General features: G+C 40.5%; 1 protein-coding gene across 2 annotated transcripts in view; it reads left to right on the forward strand.

Annotated features, from left to right (window-relative positions):
* EML6 (EMAP like 6) overlaps positions 1-10,611 on the forward strand; it is a 308,692-nt gene that overhangs the window by 130,789 nt on the left and 167,292 nt on the right. For both annotated transcript variants that reach the window (XM_024118542.3, XM_024118541.3), the window contains exons 2-3: positions 4,524-4,683; positions 8,249-8,347. In XM_024118542.3, coding sequence (XP_023974310.1) covers positions 4,524-4,683; positions 8,249-8,347 — 259 coding nt within the window. The remainder of the gene's footprint in view (positions 1-4,523; positions 4,684-8,248; positions 8,348-10,611) is intronic.

Consider the following 10,611-nt stretch of genomic DNA (forward strand, 5'->3'; position numbering starts at 1 on the left):
CTATTTCCAAGATTTTAGATCATCTTTACTATCATTACTCTGAATTCTTTTTCAGGTAGACTGCCTATTTCCTCTACATTTGTTTGGTCTGGTGGGTTTTTGCCTTGCTCCTTCATCTGCTGTGTGTTTCTCTGTCTTCTCATTTTGCTTAACTTACTGTGTTTGGGGTCTCCTTTTTGTAGGCTGCAGGTTCGTAGTTCCCGTTGTTTTTGGTGTCTGCCCCCAGTGGGTAAGGTTGGTTCAGTGGATTGTGTAGGCTTCCTGGTGGAGGGGCATGGTGCCTGTGTTCTGTTGGATGAGGCTGGGTCTTGTCTTTTTGGTGGCCAGGACCGAGTCCGGTGGTGTGCTTTGGGGTATCTGTGACCTTATCATGATTTTAGGCAGCCTCTCTGCTAATGGGTGGGGTTGTTTTCCTGTTTTGCTAGTTGTTTGGCATAGGGTGTCCAGCACTGTAGCTTGCTGGTCGTTGAGTGGAGGTGGGTCTTAGAGTTGAGATGGAGATCTCTGGGAGAGCTTTCGCCGTTTGGTATTCCATGGAGCCGGGAGGTCTCTGGTGGACCAATGTGCAGAACTCGGCTCTCCCACCTCAGAGGCACGGGCCTGACACCCGGCCAGAGCACCAAGACCCTGTCAGCCACATGGCTTCCTTCAACCAAGAAATGTTATTTTTGTCATTTTCAAAATGCTCAGCTCTTCTGACTTTTATCTCTTCCAGCTCAGTTTCTGACATCTGTTTGTTCCCAAGGGAGGAGGCCCAAGGCATGGGATGGGGGAGCAGCATGGTGACGCTCTGAGCATCCTCTCTTCTCATCTCTCGATGTCCAGCATTCCTCTCGCAAGCACCTTGTTAATGCTTACTCTGCCACGATGTTCCAGGAACCATGTAGAGTGATAGAAACAGCCCTTGCCCTCATTGAACAGTCGAATCAAATCCTCTTCTTCATAGCTCTTGGGACTTCAGTTGTGGTGTAACCTGGGGAGTCTCTTTGGTGGAGACTAAGGTCGAGTTAAAGCCATCTTTTTCCCAGGATCAGGCTTCAAACTCTAACGCTGCCAAGCTCTGTGATTTATCAACCCAGTTGCCTAAGCAAAAAACTGTCAGGTTTGACATGTTCAAGCTTTTCCTTAGCCTCAGACACCCTCACCCTGTCTCTCTCTTGCTCTCTTTCCCTTACATATCTCTTGACTCTTCCTCTCCATCCTCTCTGCCCCTGTCTTACCTCACTCTCTCTCTCCTAGTTTCTGGCCTCTCTGCTTCCTGTCCTAACAGCCCTCCCCCATCTGTTCTTCCCACTGTTCCTCACTGCTACTAGGGTTACCTTCCTGACATGTGAAAATATTTATGTTGTATCCTGCTCATGACTGTCAGTGGTGCCTTAACTTTCTGGCCCGATTAAAAGGGCTTTCAAGGCTACCCTGGCCTGCCCGTTATTATTTTACGTGTCTGTCCTTCCTTTTAAGATGGGCTTCTTGAAAGAGGGGCAGTGTATTTTCTGTTTCTGTTATCTATGGCACCACCTGACATTTCGTAGGTCCTTAAATAAGGGTTTGTTGAATGAATGAATGAACTAAAATATACTAAATTGCCATAGGGTTTTCATAGACTGCTTCTATCCACTATTTTAATGAAACAAGTATGACACTCCATAATCTACTTGCAATTTTCTAGGACATCTATAAACTATCAAGGACCAGAGGTATCCCAGCAAAATTGATATTGAGAGGGTACTTTTATACTTTATTGGTCTTCTCTCACCAACTCTGAATGCTAAAGTGTTCTGCAAGCTTAAAATGTTTTAAAGCCTCTAACAGTCACCTATTGTGAAAAAGCTACCCTTTTATGTGTGTCTTCTTTTTATATTGCTCCTCATAACGATCCCAGAGGATATATTTTCCAGCAAGTACTAAGATGGCCAACTCAGACTCGGGGCACCCAGGTGTTTATCATCCCAGCCCATCCTCTCCTCCCTTCCCCTCCATCAGGACCCATGTTCACTCCCATCACAGATGAAGCCAGGAAATCACCTGCACCTTGTTTGCCTTCCCGGGAAACCCCACACTCCCCCGTCCAGACCAGGCCCGGCCCAGGCCCATAGACTCCCTGACAGAGTTCGAAAGAAGAGCACATTTCCTGATGGAGGGGCTTGCCTGGAGAGGCCGGCTCCCCCATTGCAGGGTGCAGGCAGTTGGACTGGGTCAGAAAGGGAGAGCAATGCCTGAGGTGGTGCTGCAGGGGAAAGGCTTGAGGAAAAGGCAGCCATGGTCTCCTGGGGTGAATTCTAGACACCTCGCTGCTGCCCGGAGGAACAACTGGCCTCCGAGGATGTGCAGTGACATGGTGCATAAGGGTTGCTGCAGCCTTGGACCATGGCAGATATTGGATTTGTCCTTCCTCTTCCTGAAAGATGATAGACTTCCGGCCCGCCTGCGTGCATTTCACTCCCAAGTTTTGAACTCAGGCAGTCTCCCCACTGCACAGCCTTTGGGCTAGAGCCTGGTCCCCAGCACCTGGCCTGGCCCCTGGGGAGAGTGCCCTGTGACTATGGCTGGCGGTGGGGGGTAGGGAACAGGGGGTGGGGGGAGGGCAGGTGAGGCAGATTGAGATTTGCTTGATTGGTGGTGTGAGCCAAACTCCTTTCTGACTGGAGCGTCCTCACTGGCACCTGGAGCACGCAGGTGTTTCTCATCCCAGGAAGCCTCTGCGTCCGCAGACCTCCCGAGATCCCGTGAGATGGGGCTGCTTCTTGGAAGGGCGGTCGCTGGCGGCAAAGCGCCTGGGCCTGATTCCTCTGAGACGCCCCGAAGTTCGGCGCTCCCAACCCATCCTCTTCCTCCCCCTCCATCTGGACCGACACTCACTCCCCCCCCGACCCTGAAGCCAAAACCACAAAGTTCACCCTCCAGGCAGCTCCAACTCCACCCTCTTTGCTTACAAAGAAAAAGGAAAAACCAAAACTCGATGAAGCATCCAGCCTCGTAGGCAGAGTGCAAATGGAGCCGACCTCCAGCTTAGGAGGCATCACGGGAACTGAAGACCTGTGGATGGGGTCACTGGGAGCTCCTGGGAAGGCCAGCTGCACCCCGGCGCCAGGGTACAAGGGCCTGGGAGCGCCGACGGTAAGGAAAGGGAGCCAGCACTCGGGGTCCTGTGCAAAAGATGGTACTAGGTTTGGTGGGAGACCCAGGAAGTGAGCACAGTGGGATGAGAGACACCAGAACAGACTGTGGGGCTTGGTGGTTGCAGAACTGGGGGCAGGGGCACACATGGAGCCAAGGGAGAAGCAGAAAGTAGTTTGTTTCTGAAAGAAACACCCGTATCCACAGAGACATGCCTATGTTGGTTGTATCTTTCTGTTGCCAGTTACACAAATAATGCTGATAATGAAACTTGAGTGCTTGCTCTGTGCTAACTGCTCTATATTCATTATATCATCTATTTTCATATATTATCTTCATTTTATAGATGAGGAACCTGAGGGCAAAAGAGATCAAGTAATATGTCCAAGGAACTAGAGGTAGTGAGGGGCAGCCAATGTGCAAATCCAGGTGTAAATCCAAATGCTCTGATTCCAGAGCATATATTCTTATCAAAATCAAGCTGAAAGTTGAAAAGGAAAAAACAATTCTACTTCTGTTAACTGTAAACAGATGCTGAAATTGAAAAGGAAAAAAGTTCTACTTTTGTTTATTGTGTAAACAGTCATCTGCTAGTTTTTTATATAGGTCTTTCGTTTAATTCCCAACACCTATTTTTAGAAAGGCACAACTTCTTTACACAATGAATTTAAAACGTTCAAGTGATTTCTCATCTAGGAGTAATAATGATTACATTTCTCCCTCTTAACTGCTACAGATTCCTTGAAATTCTAGTTGGTATTTCACAGTTTTATTTTGACTGGACTGCAGATGTAGAAGAAACTCTACACAAACCACAGGCATAGTAATTTGCGGTTCTCTTAGTGTCACAGTGATTTGTGTAAAATAGAAATTTTCATTTAAAATAATCTATGGCAGCAGGTACAGAAACAGCAGCACTTGACTCTGAGACCCCCCTCCATGCTTTGAAATCCTAATGAGGATGGTATCCAGAGCTTCTGCAAGCAGGTTTAATTAATTCTGAGAAGTACACTTTCTCCTGGCAACAGCATTTTTTTTCCAATTTAAAGTCAAAAGTTAATTTGAAAGCTGAGTAATATTTTCAAAGTCAGTAAGTAAATACCATATCAAAAGGCAATTATAGAACATAGAATCACAGAATTATAACAGTTGTCTGATTTTCAAGGTTACCGAGTGGATAAGATGAGATGAAATTATTGTTAAACTGTGCTAAGCGTCTCTTTGCCAAAGTTGAATGTTTCTATTAGACCAATCAGCTAATTCATTACTTTGGGGACAGTTTGGACTCTTTCTCTTGGGATCATCTTGTTAGATGATTAAAATGAGAAATGTGGATAAAAGATGATCAATGTTTTTCTTAACTTTGTTCAATAGGAAGATGTGAAAGAGGCCTTTTTCTTTTTCAGCCTTGCCTTACACCCAGATAAAACCCTTGTTGCAACTGGCCAAGTTGGGAAGGAGCCATATATATGTATATGGGACTCCTACAATGTCCAGACTGTGTCTATTCTTAAAGATGTCCATACACATGGAGTCGCCTGCCTGTCTTTCGACTCGGATGGACAGGTATGTATCTTTTTGCATTTTCTTTTTCTTTAATGACTTCTCACAAGTCACCTAGAATTATAATGCACATAGCGTATAGGCTCAGAAGGTCTATCAACCCTCCCCTATCTCCCTTTGTCAGCCTCTTAGAATCCTCATATGTTTGGTACTTTTCCACACTCATGGTACTGACATCCACCTCTGCATAGGACCCAGTTTTGGTTCCCCCAGTCTCACTATTAGGTTAAAAAGTCTCCAGAAAGGAAGTTGTGAACTTCATGTTGATTGGGTTCATAGTGACTCAGTGATTCTACTTTGTCTTCCATTGTTAGCTTCCTATTTGGAATGAGGGTTGGACCGAACCTTTTTCACTGACCTCAAGCCCTGAGTATCTCCTTGGTTCCCCTTGCTTTCAGAAGATAGCATCACCTCCTAATAATTCATTGAGAAGATTCTATTTGATTCTTTAACCTTGAGGTGACTTCTAACTCCTTTCCCCTACCCACTCACCTCAATTCAAGCAGTCACTGATCCATGTGTATTTATTAGTTTCTTTACAGTGACTCTGACATTCATTCTCTCCTTCCCATTCTCCCTGCCACCATCCTTTAAGTTCCAAATCTGTGTCATGCCTGACAGTTTAAGTAACCTCTTAACTGGTCTTCACACAGTCAATTTCTTGCTAATGCATTTCACCAACTGAAAAAATTGTCAGAACGTTGTTTAAAAACAACAGAAGCTTGGAGTACCCCCTGAATGAAGTCCACACATTGTGGCTGGGCATTCTAGGCTGACCAACTTTTCTAGCCTTCTCTTCACTATTCCCTTGCAGTCAAGTTGGACAAGTCAGCGAGATTCCTCTACCAGACCAGGTACTTTGGCATCTCCAGACACTTTCTCATGCTGCCCTCTTCACCTCCAGTGCCCTGCTCACCCTGTTTGCCCCTTAAAGTGACTCATTCTTCCAAGACACTTCATAGGTCTTCCTGAAGCCCTCCTAGTCTCCCATTCCAACGAAGTGTCTCTCTTTCTGTGGACTTCCAGCAACACTTGATAGAAAAGATTTGTTAATGTGTTATAGATACCAATTCTATCTCAATTTTTAAAAGATGTTAAAGAGAAGGGAGTGGAAGCGTAGAGGCCTCATTCCTGGCTCCCCCTGCATTCACCTCCTCACGAAGGCTGTGCCTTTTCTTCCTAGCCTTCTCCACGTTCCTAGGACGCCCTTCCTCTGTCTCTTTCACTCTTGTATTAATGCCAGTTAGTTCCTTCAGTCTGTTTTTTTGGTAAATTTTAGAGTTACTTCTCTAAGTCCATATTGTGGAAAGACCTGTGAAATTATCCATAGAAGATTGACCAAACTGAGAGTTTGTAGGTAGTTCAGATAGGACTTGACCTGGTTTGGGTCACTTTTTAAACAGTTAAGATTTACTTTGTGTTTTCTGCTATTTTGAAAGAGTAGTGATCATTCTATTCATTTTTCTTTCCAGAATTAGATTCATTACATATGTGGACCCCTGGTAAATATGTTTTTGATTTAACTACTCTATAGTCTTGTCCAGTTTAGTCAGGATAATGCATAAATTCTATTGTATATCCAGGTCTAAAGAGAAATAGCTAGATAGTAACATGTATTCAGATTTGCAGTTATTGACTTCCTGACTAAACTGAATGAATGTGTCAGGATGCATATGTATGTACAAGTGTAAATGAATGCTTTGATGTGAACTTACATGCACACTCTCTATCTGATTTTGCTTTTCTAGCAAACATTCTTTATCAAAATTCTAGCAAACATTCTTTATCAATGTTCTAGCAAACATTCTTTATCAAAATCACAAGAAAAATGTAATGTAGCAGGGGGAAATCCAGCTGTAACTTTTAGTTCTTTGTTCATGTTATTTTGTGTTAGAATCCTAGCTATTTTTTTAGGTTCCATTTTGAAGGTAAAGAGAGAGATGGACTGCATGGTACTTTCACAACTGTCAGTTGAGAAAAATAACCTCCTGTTTGTTTGCTGTGATGGGTTTCTTGGCTTGTTGATGCCTATTGCTTCAGATCTGCCTTTTTCCCTGGACAGAGTTCACTGGAATCGAGTGATATTTAGAAAATGACAAATGGACCATCACCTCACAAGCATCAAAAGGCAATTGAAATGCTTTTCAGGTAGCGATAGGGCCTGTCACTGCAAATGAACAGAATAGATTTCTTTTGGCTTTTTCTCAATCTTCTTCACATTTCTTATGTGGGTTTTACTTTAGTGCCCATGTTTATGTTAACTGCTTTTTCTGTTTAAGTAAAGAGAAAAGAAAAAAATAAGCTGAATGGAATTCACCCACTTCAAATTTTCATATATAGATAAAAATACAACCATGTCTTATAATCATTTCCATTACTGGAACTCTCAATTGAAAATTACAATAAAGACCTCCTTTCATTAAGCACCTAGTTTAAAACCTCCAACTATATATTTTTTATACTAAATATTCCTAATGGAAGCTACCTTTAGTAAAGAAACCTGAATAATCTCTGCATAACACTAAGTGTATTTAGCCATATATGGCTGTCTATCATTGCATATATATGCACGTGTACACACACACACACACACACACACACACACACACACACACACACACACACAGTGAAATACATAAGCTCACACAATGTTATGCCTGAGTAGTGATGTTTTTAAAACCTTTTGACTTACATTATTTCACTGATCCATACAACAAACTACTTTGTAGACAGAAAAAATATTTTACACTCATTTTACCGTTGAAAAAATTGAAATTTAAGGAGTTTAATTTTCTAAGGTCTTATGTCTGGCTAATCATGAAGTCAAAAGGGAAGCCAAATCCACTTACTCCCAGCCCAGACCTCTTTCTATTACATAGTGCTGTTTCTATGCTGCTAGAAGCTCTGATTTTGGTGTCCCTAATATGTGTTTTGACCCTATTAATTTTGTATATACTCAGGTGTGGGATTTTTTTTTCCCTTTGAGGACAAGGTCTGATCTGAATCCAGTGAATTTAGACTGGGAGATGAAGTACCAGCGTACTTTTACTAAAATTATGTATCCTTCTGTAGTCACTCCAAATGTTTGTGAAATTATGAAAATTAAGAAGAATGAAGATAATGTTCATTTATGGAATTTCTTCTCCATGTGTTTGTCAAACCCTTTCATTTTAACAGTTTTGTGAGGCTTTTAGACTACAGAATCCTAGATGCTCTTAAAACTGTATTAAGATCTTAAATTTGAAAATTTAAATCCTGCCTTCTAGTTCTGTTCCTATGATTTCCACTGATTAATCAGAGACTTCACGAGATTTTGCATGTTTCCTATGTTTAAGAAGGACAAATTTGTTGTAGGTTGTCGAAATTTTAGTATATGCTAATGGAATAATATCTACTATGATATCTTTAGTTTTGGATTTAAGATGGGTTTTGAGAAATCATTTTTTTTCACAAGAAATTCAATACTTGGCCCATAGTAGGTAATAAGAACTATTTATCGAAAGACAGAATGGATAATAGGAAGCTTTCCCATCATTTTCTGGTATTAAATTATTGTTCTCATTCTTAGCGTTTATCCTCTGTGGGATTGGATGCCAAAAACACAGTCTGCATTTGGGACTGGAGGAAGGGAAAACTTCTGGCCTCAGCCACTGGCCACTCCGACCGGGTAAGAAAACCTTGTTGGATCAAGCCATGCAGGTTTCATTACTGTGGGGGAACTGTGATGTAGCTTCTCAGAGTTGTAGTATTTTTTAAAATAAAATTTTCAAGTGTAGATTTTCCCTCCATATGCAACTTAAAATCTTACTGTTTATAAAAATTAATTTATGATTAGTAGCTATGTCGGCATGATCTCTTCTGGTGATCAGATGCTTTATTTAAATTGTTACTGTTATTCATAGGCAAAACAAATTTTTGATACTGGCATTTAGCTTCATAAAATAAAAATAGAATTAAATTTGAAATTATATGCACTGTTTAGGTGTATTCATTTAGAAATGGAAATAGTTGTTAGAAAATAATATTCACAAGATATGTTTACAAGTGTATACATTTGAATTTCAAATGAATGTAATGACAACTGTGTGATTCTTTGTTATATTCAAGAAACTGGAATATAAATTGTGGGCTGCTTACCATTCATATTGAAGTCATTGTGATCGTAGATGATAATTCCATGTAGCCATAGCTGGCAAGATGGGGTAGGAAGCAGGCATGTGCATTAGCTGGTCAGAAGTCTATTTCTCCAGTGTCTGGAATAATTAAAATAATTTGGCTATTTTATTGTCTTGATTTTCTAATTAAAAAAAAATGAATTTGCATACTGTCTTACATTGATTCCTAGTTGTTCTGTATTTCTGCAAAGTATAACTCCATGCAGAATGAGGCCCTAATTAAATGTAAATTCACTGCCTCTTGATTGGTGTGAACTCTAAAAGATTTCTTTATATGAATGGCATATTCATCTAGGGAGAATTCTCATTTTAAGGGCCCCCCATAATTTTTACTGAACATTTGGGCAAATTGTATTTGAGGATTAAGTCCTCAGAAAGTCCAGGAGTGTCAGCAATGGAACGTTAGTGTTGGAAGAGGCCTGGCACCCCTCTGGCGCAATGGTTCCCACCACTGGCTACACGTCCTGGGAAGATTTTAGAGTATAGTGATGCTTGGGCTTTACCCCCAAGTATTGATATTAACTTACTGCTATTTAATTGGTATTAACTTAGTACTTAATGAACAGGTTGAAAATATTTGTGATTCTTGCATTTGGGTTTTTTTTTCCTACATAAAATTATATCAGTATTTATTCTCAATTTATTAATTTTATTTACTTATTTATTTTTAATATAATTTTTATTTTATGTTAAAGTATAGTTGATTTACAATGTTATATTAGTTTCAGGTGTACAGCAAAGTGATTCAGTTATACATATACATATATCCATTCTTTTTCAGATTCTTTTCCAATATAGGTTATTATACAATATTGAGTATAGTTCCCTGTGCTATACAGTAGGTCCTTGTTGATGATCTATTTTATATATAGTAGTGTGTATATGTTAATCCCAAACTCATAATTTATTCCCCCCCCGACCTTTCCCCTATGGTAACCATAAGTTTGTTTTTGAAGGCTGTGAGCCTGTTTCTATTTTGTAAATAAGTTCACTTGTATCATTTTTTTAGGTTCCACATATAAGTGATATCATGTGATATTTGTCTTTCTCTGTCTGACTTACATCACTTAGTATGGTAATCTATAGGTCCATCCATGTTGCTGCAAATGGCATTATTTCATTCTTTTTTATGGCTGAGTAGTATTCCATTGTACTTATATCACATCTTCTTTATCCATTCCTCTGTTAATGGACATTTAGGTTACTTCCATGTCTTGGCTATTGTAAATAGTGCTTCAGTGAACATTGGAGTGCATGTATCATTTCGAATTATGGTTTTGTCTGGGTATATGCCCAGGAGTGGGATTGCTGGATCATATGGTAGTTCTATTTTTAGTTGTGTAAGGAACCTCTATGCTGTTCTCCATAGTGGTTATACCAATTTACATTCTTTTGTACCAATTTACATTCCCACCAGCAGTGTGGGAGGGTTCCCTTTTCTCCACACCCTCTCTAACATTTATTGTTTGTATAATTTTTCATGATGGCCATTCTGACTGGTGTGAGGTGATACCTCATTGTAGTTTTGATTTTCATTTTTCTAACAATTAGTGATGTTGAGCATCTTTTCATGTGCTTTTTGGCCATCTGTATGTCTTCTTTTTTTAAAAATTTTTTCTTCAACATCTTTATTGGAGTATAATTGCTTTACAATGGTGTGTTAGTTTCTGCTTTACAACAAAGTGAATCAGTTATACATATACATATGTTCCCATATCTCTTCCCTCTTGCGTCTCCCTCCCTCCCACCCCCCCTA

Source organism: Physeter macrocephalus, chromosome 12 (genome assembly GCF_002837175.3).
Source record: "Physeter macrocephalus isolate SW-GA chromosome 12, ASM283717v5, whole genome shotgun sequence".
NCBI classification, from domain to species: Eukaryota; Metazoa; Chordata; class Mammalia; order Artiodactyla; family Physeteridae; genus Physeter; species Physeter macrocephalus.